General features: G+C 42.5%; 1 protein-coding gene across 2 annotated transcripts; it reads right to left on the reverse strand.

Annotated features, from left to right (window-relative positions):
• Window positions 1-4616: 4616 nt before the first annotated feature.
• Window positions 4617-22062, reverse strand: mocs1 (molybdenum cofactor synthesis 1). Of its 2 annotated transcripts, none has more exons than XM_079527731.1 (11): window positions 21738-22062; window positions 18199-18334; window positions 15636-15803; window positions 13250-13414; window positions 11207-11268; window positions 9156-9267; window positions 8567-8679; window positions 8245-8355; window positions 7744-7864; window positions 7324-7371; window positions 4617-6835 (listed from the first exon to the last, which is right to left on the reverse strand). In XM_079527731.1, exons 1-11 carry the CDS (start codon window positions 21984-21986, stop codon window positions 5709-5711), a joined length of 2412 nt encoding a protein of 803 aa, XP_079383857.1. In that variant the 5' UTR covers window positions 21987-22062; the 3' UTR covers window positions 4617-5708. The 2 variants fall into 2 exon arrangements, with proteins under 2 accessions (XP_079383857.1, XP_079383858.1); XM_079527732.1 differs by having other exon boundaries at window positions 6695-6835; window positions 7309-7371.
• Between the last annotated feature and the right edge of the window lie 479 nt (window positions 22063-22541).

Below are 22541 nucleotides of genomic sequence, written 5' to 3' on the forward strand. Positions count from 1 at the left end.
GTCCCTGTGGTTTAGCATATATTGGGAAAACTACTAGACAGTTAAAACAGAGAATGAGTGAACATAAGAGCTCTATTCGAGGAAATGACCGTGAATATCCTGTTGCCATTCATTTCAATGATCTTAAACATGACATCTCCACTTTTCGCTTTATTGGTATAGAACAAGTCAAACTACCAGCCAGAGGTGGTAACCATGATGTCCTTCTCAAACAACGCAAGGCTTACTGGATACACACATTGCAAACCCTCTACCCGAAAGGGTTGAATGATGAGCTATTATTAAATGTTATGCTGTAATCCATAAAATGTATTAATTATATTATTGATTTGAACTTCATGTCCAGTGGGGTACTAAAAGCACCATGCATCTTCTTTTTTATCCTTTATGTCCACTCTTGTTTGAGTATGGACCTTTTTGACATTTATTTACTTATTTAATTGTATGTTGATTTCCTTATGTATTATGGCATGATTTATATATTATTCCCTGTATTGTTGTAATTGGTGACTTTCAATAATATACTAGGAATGTTCTACAGAAGTACTGCACCTTTAAGTCACATGACTGGGTTCTTCACAGCTGCTATCTGATGAATGATTACTATATACAATTTGATTGGTTGTCTAAACCTACTGTTGTGTATTTAATGAATGTCAGCCTATTCTCAAACTATGCCTGAAGAAGGCCGAAAGGCCGAAACGTTGCTATGACTCTTTAAAATAAAGTTCTTGAACCAGCAAGTGGCGGTGTGCGGGTCTCTCCTCCTTCCTCATGCCACAACATTTGTGATCAATACAGATTTTGATGGCATCGTGACTACGAGCTGTGCGGCCTCTCTCCTTTCTCAGTCATAGTTATTTCCTGCGGTCAGCACCTCCCCACTACTGGTGTGCGCTCCTACCTTCCTGTTTGTGTGATCAATAATTTGACCATGAATACATAATAAACTAAATGTGCTGCACATTTTTTAAATTATACTAGAATATTACAGAAAAGTCAATTTACGGCACTTGGCCTATAATGACATGCCCAAACAAAATGGAGATGCCAGGGTTAAAGAAAACCTTACGACCACCAGGTGACTATAAGACGGTCATTAACTGTGGCATGATGACAGTTTATTCCATATTTGAGGTTTCAATAATTGGGTCTCATCAGTACAGTTAGTGCTTCCATCGCATGTTACATAACATGAGAAAAGGGCCATTTAGGTGCAGAGGTGAGTGGGTGCGTGTTATATGGTTATTGTAGAGATTGCTTGCTTTTCAGAGGACAGGGTTGCTTGAGGTCATGAGGAGATCAAGTTCTACCAGTTCTACCTTATCAAACCGAAACTATTTGGTTTGGTACGGTAGCTTCGATAGTTGGTGACATCTTGATTCTTGATGAGACATCCTAGAGACAGTCTTAGACCTTGCATAGCTGTAATGTCATGCATGACAATGGAACAATGGAAACAGAAAGATAAGAGTCAAAACCATCATGTACATGTACGTACATGATGAGTGATTAGATAACGATAAAAAGAGCATGCCAGGATTTAAAGGAATGCACTGTCACAACTAGTTCCATGCAAGGGCTACTGTAACTTTGATCATAGGTGAACAAGCTTCTAAGTGGAGATTGTGGAAGTTGTGCATAATAGTCAAACAAACAAACTCCACATGTCTGGGGCCATCACTGCGAGCTATTTTTTTTTAATGTTATTTTTGTGGCTTTCGCCTTTATTTAATTTTTAATGGAGGGACAGACAGTAGGCTGACAGGAAATGGGGAGAGAGATGGGGGGGAAGACATGCAGTAAAGGCCGTCGGGATCGGGAGTTGAACCCGCGGCACACTGCCAGACTGGATTACCAGCCAAGGTGCCTGGACCACTGAGCCATGGCCCAGGCCACTGCGAGCTATTCTAAATGCACATTCTGTGTATTGGTAGTGATGGACTGCCTGTCAGTCTGACACCCGCTCACACCGGGATCTACTTGAATGGCTCGTGCGAGCTACTGGTAGCTCGCGAACCCCTGGTTGGTTATCCCTGCCATAGAGTCACCAGAGTCAGCACCATAGTCAGTATACCATAGTCAGCAACATAGTCATTACCGTAGAGATAGCGCCATAGTCATGCACATATAGTCAGCACCATAAGCAATTTCCGATACTTAGCAGCCCATTAAATTGCAGCAGGGCTATGGCAGGAGAAAGCACACAAACTACCAGTGTTCCATGCATTGACGGGTTGTGACACTGTGTCAAGCATGTTGGCCACGGGAAAAAGACTGCGTGGGCTGTATGGGCTTCTGAGCTTATACACATGCCCTGTTGATATTCAGTTGTGAGGTAGAAGGAAGCTTCTGGCCAAATCCAAAGTTCAAAAATTGAAAAAAATTACTGATTTGACACAGAGATCACCCATATCAGACAAGTGATGGCTGCCATCTTGAAAAATGGCAGTGTCGTATCTGATGGAACCACATTTCATTAATATAGCATAAAATATCTGTTTTAAACTAAAAGTGTTACCCTGAGTCTCTCGTCTATCCTCATGGGTGAGAGGCTCAGGCTACGTGTTTGGGTAGACATTTAGGCACCATTCACCACAGCTTGCATCTATGCTAAATAGCTATTAGTAAGAGAAATCTATGAAAATCTGGGAACTAAATCGTTACCAAGAAATTTCTTCACCAATGTGTTTCTAAAGGTGTCTAATAACATGTACTAAAAGTTTGAAATTCAACTCCCGTGGGAAATTGAGTTATTAGCATAATATGTGACCATACCCCATAACATCCTATATAAGGTAAAAAAGTCAAAATTTCATCATTCTTTAAGTAGCATGTGACATATGAAACTAGGGGGTTTTCATGATTCTGAATCCATTCCAAGCATTAGTTTTGCACAAAAAAACACTCCTTGGGGGGAAAACGGCCTCACAAACGTGATGAGGTCAGCCCATTTGGTCAAGTGGATATGGCCTAATTTAGCCCAAGGAGTGTTTTTTGTGCAAAACTAATGCTTGGAATGGATTCAGAATCATGAAAACCCCCTAGTTTCATATGTCACATGCTACTTAAAGAATGATGAAATTTGGACTTTTTTGCCTTATATAGGATGTTATGGGGTATGGTCACATATTATGCTAATAACTAAATTTCCCACGGGAGTTGAATTTCAAACTTTTAGTATATGTTATTAGACACCTTTAGAAACACATTGGTGAAGAAATTTCTTGGTAACGATTTAGTTCCCAGATTGGTCAAATACCTGATAAAATGCCCTTACTATATAGGCCTACTTTGATCTAGCTTGTTGATAGCAGCTTCTAGACAGAGGTCTTTGTTGTTCTTCCTGTGACCACACCTAGTGACCTGGGACCATTTGGCGACTGTCTCAACTGTGTAATGTGTATTAGGCTTGTATAAAATCTACAGAACTATCTGTCTGTGGGGCAGTGTCCTGAAGGCCGTTCAGGCTGAAGGATGTAGCCATGGGGCTCTGGCCCCATGTGGCTGTGACTTGTACTCTATGCAATAAATCTGGACTCGGAAACCCTCATTAATTTGCCTGTCTGCCTCCGCGGTTATTCTGAGTACTTTCTTCTGAGTATTTTGGTACGTTTGTTTATGGGCTTTATAGAGAGAAAAGCAGTCTCTCTGTTTAGTTTATTTACTTCAGCAGCCATCTTGAATATTCAATGACAATTTTCAATTATGCAAAAGACACTTACCAAATACTATATGGTAAATGAGTCTGAAATATCATATTATATCCATCATTCATAAGAAAAATGGCTGCCATGGGTGCCATGTTGAAAATCCATGATGCCTCCACATCCAATTATTTTCGGGATGCCTTTGGCTATATGTGTACCAAATGTCATGCTTTTATCACAAACTGAACGATTGTTTTGGTTATCTGCTGCACTGTACCAGAATGAAGAGCCTAGGTGGTCTAGAACCTGAATTTGTAAAATAACAGCAGGTGGAGGCCATTTTGGAAAATGGCTGGCAGCTAGTGGATGGGGGGTGGGGGGGGTGCAAAGTAGCGGGTTTCAAGCAGGAGGCGGACTTATGTCACTGGAGAAGGAAAAAAACATGTACACGTGATGCGGAAATCCGCAGCGAGGAGACGACATACCCCACCGAGCCTGCACCTGATGTACACTCGCTCTATGCTGTCTCGGAGAGCCCACTCGGCTTCTCCACTCGACTCCACTCTCCTCCTCGATGGAGCACTTTAACAATCGGAACGTTAACCATTTCCGGGGTCAAGCTGGAATGACCCCGAGTGATCGAGTGGGAGTGAGCGAGTGGCCGAGATTTGGGGTATTGGAATTTGGCTTAGGAGGGGTACACAGTGTGTGCTGCTGTGCTATCCCGACCTGCGTAGCCGGACCGGCTGCTGCTCTGTTGACAGCTATTGTACGGTACGCCGCTGTTTATACACAGCAACGCAGTTTGGGCTGCATTCTGATTGGTCAGAGGTGTTGCAGTTCGCCTGCGAATGTCTGCAAAATTCGACACCGGAGCGAAAAAATAAAGAGCGAAAACTGTCGCATTTTCGCACATTCGCCAATAAATTGCGTCGCTAATTCGCCAGTGTGTAATGACCCTGCTCCTAAAAAAATCACATTACGGATAATTAATTTAGTCTTTCTTTTCTATGTTTTTGGTTTTCACAGATTGGTATTACAAACAGTTATGAAAGGCTGTTCCGATACACTGAGATTATTCATTAGCATAGTGTATTATTAGTCTTTCAGTTAATAAGCTTGCAGTAAAACTTTACATGAAAATGTGACAAGAGAGACATCTAGAGGTACAGAGACGTACTGTAACTCTGCTTTCAATGATGTTGCAGATAGATATAGGCATAACAAAATCAAAAATACATTCTGTGGCACTGAAATTACAGTTACCCAATCTAGGAAACACTGCTAAATCATGTCATACACAGTAAGAGCAGAGATTAAATCAGTTACTGTATATTGTATTTTCTTGGTGATGTATGCTATTGTGGGCTACAACAATGCTACAACAGAATGCTACAGTTACAGTACATGAGACTGTGCTATACAGCATAAGATGACAAATTTGGCAATCCATGTCACAGAAAGGCATTCATTAATGTGTTGAAAAGGCGTTCAGTTTGTAATATGCATTCAATTCAGTAATTCATTTTTAACTCTCAGAGTAAACCACTTAATCCTGATTTATACTTTATACATACTACATTATAATTCATTTCAGTTAACAAAATAACTCACTTAAAATATGACACAATACAAACACATATTTACTTTACTTACTAAATGTAGGGTAAAGTGTTGGCATCAGAGTTTTAAGCATGTTTATATTATGTATTATTATTGTTTGTGAGTTGTGACATGAATTTTCATCTTCATGTATTCCAGGCCATATTGAACGCTGCTTCTACAGCGACGCTACCTTCGAGGATTTTCACGCACTAGTGAGTGAAAGTCAATTAATACATTTTCACAACTCTAAATTTGATATTTTTTTTACAAAAGAGTGTAAAAATGGAACCAAATGGACCATAACAACCTTAACAGGCCCATTCGGTTCCATTTGTCCAAGTAGTTATTGGGGTCTGTGGCCAAATTGCATACCAAACTGGAGGTCCTTGAAATGAAATCGTTTGAGAACCACTGACACTTTTTTTTGGTGGTAATGGACAAGGGTAGAAATGGTCAGCGCTGACTGTGGAAGTCCCTCTTCCCTCCTGTCTTGGTGAGCAGCTGTATGTCCGTGATGACCATGTCGTGGCTCACCGCCTTGCACATGTCGTAGAGCGTGAGCGCCGCCACCGTGGCGGCGGTCAGCGCCTCCATCTCCACGCCCGTCTTGCCCGTGGTGCGGCAGCTCGCCGTGACCACTGCGACGCTTCGCGCCTCATCGAGCTCGAAGGAGACCGAGGCGTGGTCCAAGGGGAGCGGGTGACAGAGCGGGATCAGCGCCGACGTCTGCTTGGAAGCCATTATGCCGGCCAGCTGCGCAACGGCCAGAGCGTCACCCTTAGCCAGCTGGTTGTCCCGTAGCAGCCGGAAGGCGACGGGGCCGAGGATGATGGTGGCGCGCGCCGTGGCCATTCGGCGAGTTGGGAATTTTCCGCCGACGTCCACCATGGTGGCGCGGCCCTGAGCGTCCGTGTGGGTCAGCTTGGCTGTGGTCGTACCGTCTACCTTGTCGGCTTTTTCGGGGAGATTTGGGTCCGAATCGGGCTGCGTTGAGATCACTTTGTGGTCGTCTCTGGAAGATTGTCCGTGGCATAGTCTAACACTGTGGTGTTTGGAGGAACTTATTTTGGCATCCTTTAGTAGTGTGCAAAACATGTTAATTCCTGGGGTCCCCGTCAAGTGTCTCTTCGTGACATTGGGACTCCAGGTGTGTGCGTACCAGAGACATTCTGCATCAGAATGACTCTGTGGTTTTGTGCGTGTAGCATAGTCCGCTCTCACGGTGCGAGAACGGGCGAAAGGCAGTACATGAACAAACGCAGACGAACAGAAGGGTGCTGCGGTGCAGAAGCTGCCAGTCTCACGATGGTCTCCTTCATTTTCATGCGAACTAAGACGGGAAGCCCCTCTTTCAGAGGTCCCCGAGCGGTAAACATTAGATGCCCCTGTTGAAACAGTACTGTCTGAAAGGCACGGAACGTCCTCACCACCCAGGACTCCCTCACTGCCCGAGCGGTACAGCTGAGGAGACCTGGTGTGCCTGGTGAGGAGTGGGTCTGTAGGCTGGGAAACGGAGGGGGCGGTCGTCCCCTGGCTGTCTTGGGACTCTGGCAGATGAAGAGTCCTTCTGCACGTGGTGCCTGTCAGACAAGGAGGGTATTAACTTAGGCCGGGGGCCAATGTCAGAACTCAATGAAAGAACACAACTAATATACTGTCACTGCCTGGTGGAAGGCTTTTACTGAGGGATAAATAAACAGTGGTGGAAAAAGTAATAACAATTCAAATCTACAAAATAACTAGTAACTAAAGCTGCCAAATAAATGCAGTGGAGTAAAAGTACAATATTTGGATCTGAGATGTAGCGGAGTAGAAGTAAAAGTATTGGAAATTGGAAATACTCAAGAAAAGTACAAGTGCCTCAAAATTGTACCTAAGTACAGTAGTTAAGTAAATGTACTTAGTTACTTTCCATCACTGTAAATAAATATGAAGATACAAGATTTCCACCCGACAGTGACGACATTCCCAGTAACATGCAAACATTTGTTATGTTACTATGTGAAGATGCAGTGTATTTATCAAGGCACCATAAAGCGGCAATTTTACGTACAGCCACATCACCCACCGATGAGGATCATGGGTCTGTTCTTCATCTGGGAGATACTGAACATGCCTGCGTAGAGGAAGACATCATTGTAATAGTTAAAAATCACACCCATGAGAAGTGAGGGGCGCTCTTATCATCATACATCATGCATAATCTCATTCGGACCAATCACAATTTGCGTCCTCATTTTTGTCTTAAAAAATGGCCATTCATTTTCAATGGCATTTAATGTTTGTTTTTAGGACAATGTTTGTGTTTACACGCACGCTCAAAGCTGGACCGAGTAGGGGCTAGCGCCCGTCCAAAAAGTTAAGAATTATGTATAGATTAAAAAAATTATAATATGGAATTCTTCAGTGAAAAATTGGTCAAATTGGTCCGCGAGCGACATAACATACGTGTCCCAACTCACAGTTTGGGAAACCACACACACCCTACCTGCATGCTGTTTCTTCTTCCTGCCCACTGCAGCACCGATGATCTGCAGTAGCTCCTCCTCCGGCGCCCCGGAGCGCAGCACGTCCCTGAGGGACACCTCGGTGTTACCGAACAAACACACCTGAGTGGGTGGAGAGAAACAGACAGTCTGAAACATACAGCAATACAGAAGGGAAGAGACCTAATATCTTCATATGTTATGTTATGGGTTTTTTTGGGGGAAAGTAACGCCCCACTTGATCATGCTACAGCAAGCTCAAAGCGCAGCACGGAGCAACATGTTTTGAGCTTGTAAGATCTACTACTTTTGAATTTAAATCCTGCAAAGTAACGGTTTTGGACATGAGTTTTCGAACCGATACAGACAAACGATATTCTTGTTGTGTGACACACACACACACACACACACACACACACACACACACACACACACACACACACACACAGACACAGACACAGACACAGACAGACACACCCACAGAGTCAAAGTGAAGCTCTTACCTTGAGGTTACCGTCGGCAGTGATGCGCAAGCGGTTGCAGGAGCCACAGAAGTGTTCAGACATGGAGGTGATGAAGCCAACCTGACCCTTAAAGCCTGGCACTTTAAATGTCTGCCATGGGAAGGAAAACAAAGGAGGGAATCAAAAACTATATGGCAAATTTGTGTTAAACATTTGAACTACACACTCGCTTTGGCTCGCTCGTTGTTGCCTCACGTGGCTCAAGTTTTTTTTAGACGAGAGGCACTTCCGCGTTGCCCACAGAAGCGAGGCGTGGTTATAAACACAAGCGGTTTAAGCTTTACAATGTCGTGGCTCTGACCTTGGCAGTGTCTGTGTGTCCGGTGGGAAGCTTTTCCAGGGTGGGCCACTGCTGTCTTATGTGGTCTAACATTTCCTGGTAGCTTACCATCTTCTTGAAGTTCCACTTGTTACCTGCAAAGGATATAAGCATGTAAATATAAAGGCAGTTCACAAAATAGATAGACAAGTTCAGAAATCAAAACACCTTTTCCACAGCTAAAATGTTAACGCTACGCTATTGTCACTATGATTTGGCATAGGAAAAACATTATTTTTTTTTGTTTTAGTCAATGAAATGATCACTGATGTGGTTAGAACCATAGATGCTTCATTCGCCACTGCAGTCCATTGGAGGGACCTGTATCGTGCGGGTAGGCGGAAATCAAGCGGGAGTGCGGAAGGCACGCTGGCCACTCAAAGTGACTACTGGCCATTTGGACAATCACAACGCACCTTTTACAGGACAAAGTAGCTTTATTTGGCATGAGAAAACAGACGTTTACATTGCCTCTTGATTGGTCTACCGAATGTCCCCTTGCCTTCCCTCGAGGTACAGACGCCCCAGAGGAGGCTCTGTCTACCTTTCTATGTCTATGGTTAGAACTCACCATCAAAAGGCATGTATTCGATGAAGCGCACGTCCAGCGGCTTCTTCTCCGTCAGGGCAACAAAGTCCAGCAGCTCGTCTTCATTGAGGCCCCGCATGATCACACAGTTCACCTGCAGAGCCATGCATACATTTTGTGAAACGTCTTTTTTTTTTTTGCAACTATAACCAATGGGAGGGTGGGTTTGTGGGAGGGTTGGGGGGGAGAGGGTTAGCCCTGTGTTGAAGGAAAAAAATGGGGAGGGATAAGTGACAGGATGTGTAGGTGGGAGATTGTAACATGTTTGTTCCCCCCCCCCCCCCCCTCTCCCTCTCTCATTAGCAGGCAACAGTGCAGCACTATCTCTCTCTCTCTGTTTCTGGCACAACAGCGCCCCTACTGGTACTCACACATGAGTCACACACAAACATAGGTTAACACATAGGTTAACACTCACACAAACATAGGTTTCCTTGGAGTGGTTGCACCACTCAAAAACTTGGTCACAAAAAACAGTTCACCTGCATGATGGGACATTCTGCAGTGTATCTCACCAGAGATCCAAAATGGACCCTTACTATTATTATTATTATGGGTCTGTAACTCTGAGAGTGGACAATAGTAGCCAAATTGTCCTGTAGAACCAGGAGAGCTTTTAGTTAGGTAAGAATGCCACATCCGTCATCACAAATGTGATATGGTCATCACATTTGGGCAAGTGGTTATGGCATTTAGCCCAAGGAGTGTTTTTTGTGCAAAACTAATACTTGGAATGGATTCAGAATCACGAAAACCCCCTAATTTGACACGTCACATGCTACTTAAAGCATAATATGTTAATGGTAGCCATATGGATTTGGGGCTCTCACGAATTTTGCCCACATTTTTGCGAGGGGTATGGAGGCTCAATTTGTTTTGTAACCTTCATAGATGATAAATCCACTGAGAAACGGACCTTTGCTCTCCACAGTCACAGAAGTATCAGCTTTTAACCAACTATCTGGTACCAAGCACCTATGACCAGTGGTGTAAAAAGTATTCACATGTTTTACTTAAGTGCATTTTGACCTGAGATCAGATTCTAAAAATGTCTTCTACATCCTGACAGTTTTCTGAAAAAGCTGTTTGTCAGTCGTTCTTCGATTTTTCAAAAATAGCAGACCTACAAGCTCGTAGCACGCCACGAGCTTGTAGATCTGCTATTTTTCAATGGCTAAAGCATAACATAATGCTAACACCAAAAGGGGTTCCCGCCCAAAATGGGTTAAGTGCAAGACCACTTTGGTCGAGGTTTTGGTGATTTAACTCCAAATGTGGACAAGAAATCAAAAATAATTGCTCCAGTGATTGGAAATTGATAATTCCAAATATGCTCCTCATTGACTTACATTGTACGCTGAAACAGCTCTCAAAGTCACTCTTTTAGTATGTAAACAAACATAAACAAAGCTGATTCAGACAATATAGAGCATCACCAAACCCAGTACCGTTTGTTTTTCTAATAAAAATGTTATCTTCCCGAAGTTCCAGATCCATATTTTCAAATAGTAAAGTATAAATACTTCAATGTAGAAACACAAGTAAAAGTAATTTTACTTGTAAAGTCGTAATTCAAAATTTACTTGAGTAAAATTACAAAAGTATTGGTATCAAAATGTACTTAACGTACCAAAAGCAGACTGTAATCTATACAAATCTTTAGAAAATAGCAGATCTACAAGCTCACAATGAGTTGCATCGCATTGTGCGTAGTGTGTATGTAGGACTCAACTGCTGCTTTCATCTGTCCCATTGCATGATATGACAAGGTTCACATCAAACAGTACTACTAACCTTGTCTGGGTAACATTGACTGAAGCATTTTAGCATCTACACAAATTCAAATAAATCATTTAATTTACCTTATTACGAACGTATTATAGGTCATTACGACTGAAATTGCAACACCATTCATTTAATTTGGGGGATGTTCAGTACGCACATGTATCCTGTTGTACTCTTCAGGAAAGGGTGTGTGTGTGTGTGTGTGTGTGTGCGTGTACGTGTGCGCGTGCGCATGCGTGTCGCTCTACCTTGACCGGGTTGTAGCCCATCTCGATGGCCTTGTCAATGCCCTCCATGACCTTGTGGAACCCTGAGAAAAAGCAAGTAAACTTCCTGGTAAAAACGATCTACCGGTATGTCCCATCATAGAACGACCCTAAAATAATAATTCATAGCATTACACTTTTATTTGGGTTTATGACATCAGTATTTAACCAGCACAAACATTGAAGCCGTTTCTTATGCAATCTCATACAGTATTTCTAGGCAAGAATGGCTGTGAGAGAACAGGAAGGCTGGTGAACGTGTAGCAACTAGCAAGCCATAAAACTCACAACAGATAAGAGGGCTGTGGTAAAACTGTCACAGGAATTTACCATGACCTGAATGAAGGTGTCCGACAGCTTAACCTGTAATTGTAGGCGAAATGTTTTGGAAAAACCTTCATTTTCATGCCGTCTCTGTTCCCATCACCAATGTTGTTATTGCTTAGTTTTGTCTTGCTTTAGTTTATTTCATTTCATTATTAATTTTATTTTTTGAACACTACACAAATCGTATTTATTGCACACTTCTCCATATCTTGTCACTTACTGTAGGACAAGAGCACATTGTCATAAACCTGTTAACTTTCTGTATGGCGAGGTCTGGTTCGTAGAAATAAGCTTTCGTTTAGATGAAAACAAAAGAATTGATTATTGTGTTTTCATAGATATAAAATCTCATTTCTGTTAGTTGAATTGATATTCCATCACACCCGAGTCTACGGCTGGTACATTTCTGCCGTACGTGACTTCTCACAATAGCTGTCAAATGGACAATAATGAGAAACTAAACTAAACAGCCTGAGTTCATGCCAAAAGGCACCCATCGTAGATTGTGCAGTAATTTGGGCATAGATGTCATCTATAGCTAGGTGAAGAGACATTTTAACAGGCCACATGGACTGCATTTATATAGAACCTTTAGTTTATCCAATTCGCTTTACAGTGTATTTCACACACACACACACACACACACACACACACACACACACACACACACACACACACACACACACACACACACACACACACACACACACACACACACACACACACACACACACACACACACACACAGGTGGAAGCTGTCAGAAGCAGCGAGGGCTTCAGTGTCTTGCTCAACACTCAGACAAGTCTAAAAATATGGATTAAATATGGCATTTTTTGTTGTTGCCATTATTAGTACCGCTCATTGTCATTGCGGTGTATATTTAAGTTTAATATTAAAAAATTGTCATATCTGCCCCGTTCATTGCTTTGTTCCAAAAGCCTAAAAGGCAAAGAGATGTAATCGTTAATCACAATTATTTTGTATGACAATTGATTGAAAAGTGAAATGACATGATTGTGACGGCCCTGAGTAAAGCTCCTACTGTCACTCTCTAGTTCTCCCCTTCAGTCTCTCCCTTTTTAAAGTCACTCAGTCCATCTTCCAGACACATTACCGCCGAGAGCTCTGTCACTCTGTCAACTCCTGTACACCCCTCTGGCCCCCCACTGTGCGCTAAAAGCACTCGCGCTCTTTAAGTAAATTAGTGGGCTGCACCCAGTTGGCAACTACATACAAGTATTGATTTTTAGGCAATAAAAGAAAGGATCTGCTGGTGCCAGGGGGTTATAAGTGGAAGATGAAAATAGCATTGTCAGAGCTATGTGAGACTGTGCACTTTCAAGACGTACTGTTGTAGCTGCTCAGAGATTAGAAATCTTTTTTTTTTTAAATTAGCGATTATTTTATTGGTTACTTCCCCCCCAATACATTTGTGATGTATTTTTACATTGTTGTCATACCAAAGACCAAAGATTGGGGGTAAGTCCCTGCGACATACTAGCGTCATGTCCAGGGGGTGTAATTGTACATCAAGCTGCCTCACGCTACAGTAACACGAGATAGGCTCCTGCCCTATGGGCTTACTTATCCCCCCAATGGATTATTTAATTCAAAATAATTGGTCTGATTAAAATGTTGCCCCCTACATCTGAGGAGTTTGCCGCTGCAGCAGTCCACTGCCTGCGACACTGCCATACCTTTCCTTCTGACGATGAACTCAAACTTGGCAGGCACCAGGGAATCCAGGCTGATGTTGATGAGGTCGAGGCCCGCGTCCTTTAGCTTGGGCAGCATGCGTGCCAGGTTCATGCCGTTGGTTGTGACCGCAATGGTCTTGAGGCCCTCCAACTTCCTCAGCTCCGCTATCAAGAGAGAGAGACAGCACAGTAGTTAACGTACAGATACAGATAAAATCAATTAAATTTAGACCCGAGGTCGATTCTAAAAGTGCCTTCTAAATCCTAAATAGTTGATCTACAAGCTTACAAAGTGATGCCTGATGCATTGTAAGCTTGTAGATCAGCTCTTTCCGCTATTTTTGGAAAATGTTTGAAAATGCATGAACATTTTTCAACATAAAAAGATGATTGTGATTATCTCAAATGATTGCAATTTGGTGATTGTGTAATAATTGCGACAGGCCTACCTATGTTTGGGCAAAACGAAAGCAAACTCACAGTGCCGTTACGACATGACAGGATACACCGATATCGTTGACAATATCAACAGTATTATCAGTGCAATAACCACACCCTACAATGTTACTGAGAAATATAATACACAGAGAGACAGAGAATGAATGATGTGCAACTAGTATGAGAACAAAGCCGACGACAGAATGACTGCGGTGGAGTCTGGCATATCTGCTCCATCTTTTTAATAACTGTGTCACTGTCATGGTGAACTCCATGTGACCGACCGACCGACCGACCAACCACAGACACACACACACACACACACACACACACACACACACACACACACACACACACACACACACACACACACACACACACACACACACACACACACACACACACACACACACACACACACACACACACACACACACACACACACACACACACACACACACACACACACACACCACTGTTGTTGGTTTGTGTTTTGTAACACAAAATAATCCACTTCCCTCAAGTGTGTCTCCCACTAGGGCTGGGCGATATGACTTCAAATCAATCAATAATCAAGATTATTTATTTCTAACTTTTGTCTCATGTGAGGTCCCAGCAGGGATCAGTCAGGTGACCATGTCAATATACTGCTGATCCTCCTCACATGGCTTCTGTCCGCTGGAACATTATCGCTGGATAGTAGACACATTTGTTCTCGCGGGGGGATTTCAGACTGTCCGTTTCCCAGGTGGCCTCTCTCCCCGCTCAGCTATGTACCACATCACCCCCCCCCCCCTGACATGCTTGACTGTTAAGTCTGTACGTACGCTATGCCCCCCCCATTTACATTAACCATGCATTCGACATTGTGATCTTATCCATTCCACTCTCATGCATATCGCCTTTAGACTGAAAGAATGCATGGTGAGAAGAACCCTGCTTTAGTCCTGTGTGACACAACTCTAGTCCACAGGCGGAAGCGCAGGTTTATGAATCATTGATGGTCTTTGGTTCCTGAACGACCATTTGTCGAAAAGTAAAAGCCTGTCACAACATTCGCTTAGTCATGAAGTTAAAGCCATTACGAAAGCCATTTATTTGCAGGGAGGGCAAGCTGGCCAAACTGTCACAACAACATAAATGTACAGTATGTGCAAAGCAGCTTTCAACTGCCACTGGTAAAACAGATAAAAGAACCTGCAAAAATCGAGGCATGGTTGGTGTGACACTTTTTTATTAAGACACTCCTTGTTATCACAACAACCCCAAGACATAGCTTAAGTGACTGACAGGTGACACAGTATCTACTGTACACACAGCCTGACAGACCTGCCGAATGTCATCATCTAAGGCAGGGGTGCCCAAAAGGTAGCTCGTGATCTACCAGTAGATCACACAGGTAGACCACATGACATGTCCCTAAAATATACAATTTAAATAAATAAAAAACTATTTTTGTCATCTGCCACTTGAATTAAGGTGACTTCATTGGATTGACATAAAAAGGACAGCTCAAACCCACAATGCAATAGTTGTCAGTTGTCAAGTGTTTTGCACAAAAAAGGGGTCTACTTTCAGCAATGGTATAATATATATTTTTGGTGGGTAGATCTGGTTGAGCTGGTAATTTGGAAAGTAGCTCTCAAGTCTAAAAAGTGTGGGCACCCCTGATCTAAGGAGTGTAGTCACAAAAGTATGAATCTGACATGGTTGCCTTCTCTATTGTGCACAAAGATACATTTGGTATTGCCCCCTTTTTTGCTCTTCTACTTCATTACTCCGATGCACCACTCAGTAGTGTACAAACATACTTTTTCTTCAAAAATAATAATTTAAAAACGTTTTTGCTTAGTTTAAAAAGCAAAACTTACTCGCAACCCATGAAAAGCTGTTTGGCCTTTTTTATCAACCCCACTTTTTCCCCCCCATCTCCAAAAGGGCACCTTACCAATGATATCCAGCACGTCGGGTCTGATGAGGGGCTCTCCCCCTGTGAGGCGGATCTTCTCCACTCCCTCCTTGACGAAAAGACGAGCCAGAGTCAGCACCTCCGTGGCGGTGAGGAGCTGGCTGCGTGGGGTGAGCTTCACCCCCTCCTCCGGCATGCAGTACTGACCTGAGAAAGAGGGACAGGACTTTAACCACATGAACCCCAACCACAGTAATTATCAAACCTTTTTTTCAACCCCCAAATTGATACAGTATGCATTTGGCTGCGCGGACTCCCATCTGAAAAGAGTTTGGCAGAAGAGAAGATTTATGTTAAAAAAATATATTTACTGTATATACATACATACACACGTTTTCGATATTAATAGGTCACCCAGGGGTATTTCCGTACTCAAGGGGACGTGGGGGCGGACGGACGGACGGACAGACAGACACACATGTTAGTTGAAGTGGTAGGCACCGCTAAAGAAATTGCAGATGTACAAGCTTGCAGTGCGGCACGAAGTGACATGCTGTGAGCTTCTAGATCTGCTTTTTTCAATGGATAAAGTGGTTAAAATGATTGTGATGCTACTTTGCTGGGAACCCCACTTTGAGAACTGTTCCTATTCTGAGCAGGTCATAACAGCCAGATGATATTTGCCAGAAATAGGTGGACATTCAACAAAAATAGGCAAACATGAACAAACATGTGACACTGCCACATACATTTGTGAAGTATTTCCTTCTCTGGTATGTGTAAGTATTGAAAGAAAATGAAATTTAACATACTGTGTGTTAACAAGGGTTATTGGTTAAAATATGGTTGAATAATGTAACCCCGAAATGTAGTGTACAGAAAAAATCACACCCGTGTGAACTGAGTGGTGTAAGGTTTTATATAGCCTGATCAGCTCTGATCTGACGTAATGAAATCACACCCGGATGTGATTTCACAACTGGCTTTTTTTGTGCAGAAAAAATGACCATGGTTGCTACGGTCATCCAGTTCACCCGGGTGTGATTTAATTACGTCAGAAATTATTTTGAACATAGCAACCATGCTCATTTTTTTCTGCACACAAAAGCCAGTTGTAGGAGTGGTTTACACCACTCAAAAATGTTTGTGTAGTTGAATATGGTCATTCATTTTCTGTTGACAAGGTTTGATCATAGGGGGAGCTGTGGGGGAAAAGCAGGTGAGCAATAGTTCCACGAAGTGAGGTAACCGGAACAGCTATAACTACAGGAAGTGAGGTAACCGGAACAGCTATAACTACAGGAAGTGAGGTAACCGGAACAGCTATAACTACAGGAAGTGAGGCAGCCAGGGGTTCCATTTTAAGTATCAAAAGAGTGGGATAGTGTTTGGTGGTGGTTTGTGAAAGAGACTCTTTTAAGGCCAATACAGTAAACCATAATCAGAAATGGATAAACCACAGAGTTGTGGGGTGGCTACACTTTGAGATCTGGAAGAAGAAACGTTTGGTCAAGGAACATTTTTGAGGTTTTAGCTCTGAATCCCTTCAGAGCATTTGGAGAAAGGGGAGCCTGCTGTGGCCTCATGAAGGTGAGGAATATTCAATTTGTTTTCCCCACCATTTTGAGCAATGCATTGCCACATACAATTTTAATGTTCTGATTGTTAACACTTTGCAAAAACAGGCGAACTTTTGGCGAAATAGCTGATTTGTGTCGTGACTGTGAGCTTGTACATCAGCTATCTTTTGCTGTTTGACATACAATGGCGTATACAGCGAAGTGGTTAAAGAATAGCATTCAATCATGTCTTTCCTTTCATTCTAGTACACAATGTTTCCTTTCATTCTAGTACACAATGTTTCCTTTCATTCTAGTACACGTTTCCTTTCGGAACCCAAATCAGTTTGACCATTTGAAGGTGACCCTATGGGGCAGTGGTTCTCAAACTTGTTCATACCAAGCACCCCCACATTAATATGTAATTATGTATTTGGCCGCAGACCCCCATCTGAAAAGATTTTGTGCTAGGGAAGACTGAAGACTTTTGTGATGCTAGATTAACTACTTTTGGTAAGTGACCCTGGTAATTCATTAAATGGGTTTGAATGGCGGAGAACACCAGCGTGAACAAACCTACGCCCACTTTGAAAATCAATCCTGATACAGTCCCAATCTGAAGGACCGCCCTAAAGTGTTCGCATTGGTTCCACCTTGTTTTAGCCCATTCATTGAATTGGCCTATCTCACAGAATTTCCCCGCCCCCTTTCGGGGCTAGTGGTGATAGCGTGACGTCACTCCATAGACACTACATGTTAACAGAGGTCATTTAAGAAGTCTACAACTTTTGTTTTCTCAAGGTAAGGTTTGTTCTATCTGTTCGAGCTGATTTACCATCTTGTTTGCTTCATAATAATATTGGTCTGTCACATTTTTACATTAGGAAATGTACTTAGATTCTCCAGAGAAAAAAACGTGTAAATGCTAAATTACACCACTATCTACTGGAAGGGGGCGTGGAAAGGGGGCTGTGAGATAGGCCTATATTTCACCAGACGTTTCAGTGGGCAGAGATCTCCGATGAGGCCCAGCGTTAACTTACAGCGCAGGTTGCACTTCTCTGTCAGTGAGATGCGGAGATAGCTGTGCCTACGACCAAAGCTGTCAGTCAGGAACGCTGAAAAGGGAGTGTTGTCCTCATCTAACTTCCGTCTCCGACTCCCAGGGGAAGCCAGTTCCTGGGTAAAAACAAATAAATAAAAGAAAAGCCAAAAGGAAAAGGTTATGAAAACATTTTTCTAGCTGTTTTTTTTCCCCGGATCTTCTCAAATAGATAGATACATGTACACATGGTAAAGAAAGCTTTGCCAAATCGACAGGCTAAGAAATGGTTGTTTTCTCCGATCCATTGCAACAACCCTAAAGGCAGCATTGTTGTCTCCACCAGGCCGAAGGCATGGGGAGAGAGTATGTTTTTGAGTGGTGCAACCACTCCAACGAACAGCAATGTCCGTGTTCAACTAGCAATGTCCGTGTTCAACTATGTGTGTTTGTGTGTGACTATGCGTGTGACCAGTACCAATGAGTACCAAAAGTGGCGCTGTTGTGCCAGAAACGGAGAGAGAGATAGTGCTGCATGTTGCCTGCTAATGAGAGAGAGAGAGACAGAGAGGGGGGGGGGGGGGGGGATGCGCCACTCAGTTCACACGGGTGTGATTTTTCTTCACTGTTCTGTTTGTTTTACAGGCAAGCTTGTCGATCCACTTAATGTAATTGCAGTAAGGGACTATTTGTGCCTCAGTGTGAGGCAGAAAACAGATAATATATGGTAGAAAGTTTGAATGAGCTGATGCTTGTGGACCTGAGACCTGAGACAAACACAACTAACAAGACAATCCGCTAAGGCCACAGTGCAGCAACAATCTTCTCCCTGTTTATTACTGTACCGAGAAGCACGTGTTTCTGAAAATAACTCGGGGACTTCGGATGTTAATAAAAGGCTGCTTTACTTCAGTTTAACCCATTACAACCTCAGGCAGATTCTACAAATGCCTCAGTAGCTTTCAAACATTTCCGTGCCAAGGTCCCCCAAATTGATATATATATATATATATTTGGCTGTGGACTCCCATCTGAAAAACAATTGTGCCAGGGATCCCCAGCCACTTTCAAGATTTTTCTAAAATGTTCACTTGGTGCCATGCTGCTATTTTTGAGAACCACTGTTTTTCTAAACCACAGTTCTAAATCCTAATATCCTAATATAATAGTTGCCTGAAAAACGTAGGTTGCTACTAACTGTAGGCCTATGGCTAAAATCTAAACTAACAGATGCTTTCCCGGATCGAATAGTGGTATTATAATAATAATAATAATAATAATAATAATAATAATAATAATAATAATAATAATAATAATAATAATAATAATAAACTTTATTTGTATACCACCTTTCATACAGGGTTGCATTTCAAAGTGCTTCACAGGCAGGACATATTTCAAATACTTAACAATAATTCAGACATAAAAAGGTTAAAGTAATTGCAACAGGCAAAAAGAAGAGTTAAGACACAGCAGCTAGCAGGTTAACTACAGATCAATTGTCTATACCATACATGGGCAACTGGCGGCCCGGGGGCCACATGCGGCCCCCACCATCACTCAATGCGACCCGCAGGTTAATATCCGAACATTGATATATTATTGATTTCAGCAAATTACTAGTGTGAAAATCTTATCATCCAATGTATTTGTATTTAGTTCATAAAGTTAACATAGGATTTCAATTCAAATATAGCAAAAAAATGATCTACAAGTTCAAAACGCGTTGCATTGCGACGTGTTTTGAGCTTCTAGATCGGCTATTTTTTGCTATGACAGTAATATGCAACGTGGCCCTCAGGCTCTGGAGTGAGTGTGGAAATATAGTGGCCCTCTGGAGTAAGTGTGGAACTATAGTGGCCCTCTGGAGTGAGTGTGGAACTATAGTGGCCCTCTGGAGTGAGTGTGGAACTACAGTGGCCCTCTGGAGTGAGTGTGGAACTATAGTGGCCCTCTGGAGTGAGTGTGGAACTATAGTGGCCCTCTGGAGTGAGTGTGGAACTATAGTGGCCCTCTGGAGTGAGTGTGGAACTATAGTGGCCCTCTGGAGTGAGTGTGGAACTACAGTGGCCCTCTGGAGTGAGTGTGGAACTATAGTGGCCCTCTGGAGTGAGTGTGGAACTATAGTGGCCCTCTCGTTGTCAAAGTTGCCCACCCCTGGTCTATACTATAGGTACAGTATGTGAGCCAATATGTTATGATTCCCCTCTCTTCTGCCTTTATACAAAAACAATAACTACAATGTAGGGTCCGGGACTGCATACTGACTGGGTCCTCGTTTTACCATGAGTCTATTCTACTCTGACATTCATGAATTATATATCATTGACAACCGTTAATGAAACTTTGGAGACACCCTTACTATACATGTTGTGAAATATTCTGCCCCGGCAGGTCACTCACCCTGAAAGCACTGAGCTGCATAGTGCCTGTCCGCCAGGCTGAACAAACACATAACTGTCACGTTTATGACATTTTACTTGACAATTAATTGTCTCAAAATAATTGCGATTATTTACGATTTAACTGCATTTCTGTCGTTGAACATTGGAATACATGAATGAAATTTGCATTTTTGTTTTCCTTTTACTAGCCTTCATAAACAAAAAGCATGACAAATAACTTATAATTCAATAACCTTAAACTTGAAAGGGGTTAGGGTGAATGAATACTGGAAATATCCAATCTACAAGCTCAAAACGCTTTTGTGATTATGACTATTGTGCAAAAAAACAACTATTATGCAATTTGTGAAATGTCATCCACACTCGAGGTCAGACTGGGGTGAAATCTGCAGTAGTCCACATTGAATCCGGGTAATTTCGTGGTGTAAATAATTGTTTAAATATTCAGATATACAGTAGCATAGGCCTATACTGTAATAAGCAATAATAGTGGGGAATAGTGGGAATACTGTAATAAGCAATAATAGTGGGGAATAGTAGAAATAACACCTCGCCCAGATCATGGATTTGAACAAGAAAAATACACAGTATTTGACAAATAAACACACTTTGTTGAGCCTATTATGGTAAACTATTATCAGTTTACTTTAAATGGTCCAGTCAATAAACAGTTGCTGGTTCTCTCAATGGCTTCAGAGTGCATGCAGGGTCATAAACTAGAATGGCAAGTGGCAGCGGTGGCCGAACGGATAGCGGCGCGGTCTTGATACCGGAAGGTTCCTAGTTCGAATCAGCCGTCCGACACGTTAAAATTACCACCGCTGAAGTGCCCTTGAACAAGGCATTGAACCACTACGATGAAATGTGTTCTATGAGCAGGGCCTGGCTGGAAACAAGTTCTTGAGCTTAGCCCAGATACCCTGGGTAAATATAGATTTAATTTCATTTAATTTCAATGACTTGGTGGGATTAGGAACCAAACACGTTACGAGTGTGCAAATGGGTGAAATGAGTTATATCGTAGTCCAAGTCACTGTCACGGAGATAAAACTCAAAAAATCAATGGGGGTACGTGGAACCCATAATCGTGGATTAATCATTCATCCATAGACTATGACAGATACATAATAATCACCTGTGTTGGCCTAGTTTTCAATGCAGCGGTGAAGTTGGGCAGTGGGCTCGGGTCTCCTCCGTGAAGTTCTTCGTTGTCCTGCTGCTTTATAGCACTGGAAGACCTCTGAACGCTCCCACTGGTACCGCTGATGGGTGACAGCAGTCTGCCCGCCGCGTGTGTTGTGAAGTCCCTGCCGCTGCATGCACCTCTCTGTCTGGATATGAGGCGACAGCACCACATCATGCTGCCGTGAGACGCCATAGACATACTGTAGGCCTACTAGATGTGAAGCAGCAGTCCAGTCCCCCCCAGGGCCCCGGAGTTGTTGTTTATATATGTGTCCAAACTGAGCACTGTTCTTTTGGCAAATCTAGTGAGCAAATATAAGACTTCCGGTGGACGATCTCTTCAAAATAAGAGTACCCTCTAGAGTATTGAAAAAAAGTTTAATTTGCACATTAAAAATACAAATGAAGCATTTAAATGATGCTATATGATGCTATAAGACACACATTATGTTTCTGTGTAAAAATAAGTAATTAAAAAGTTATCTAAATGGATAAATGCTATTCACTGGAGTGCATGGACTTTATAAAGTGGACACTGGACAAAAATCCCTGCTATGTATCGACTAGTGTGACATACGCACATGTCCGTGGAGACCTCCTCTACAACACCACACTGTCCGCTAAGCAGCAGAGGTGTAAAACAAAAATTGGCACGCCATACAGCGAGGTGAAACATAAAAAAAATGTCCCATTTCCAGACTAAAGTCAACTAAAGTGGACACTGGACAAAAATCCCTGCTATGTATCGACTAGT

The sequence above is a fragment of the Electrona antarctica genome (assembly GCF_951216825.1).
Source record: "Electrona antarctica genome assembly, chromosome: 18".
In the NCBI taxonomy this organism is placed as follows: Eukaryota; Metazoa; Chordata; class Actinopteri; order Myctophiformes; family Myctophidae; genus Electrona; species Electrona antarctica.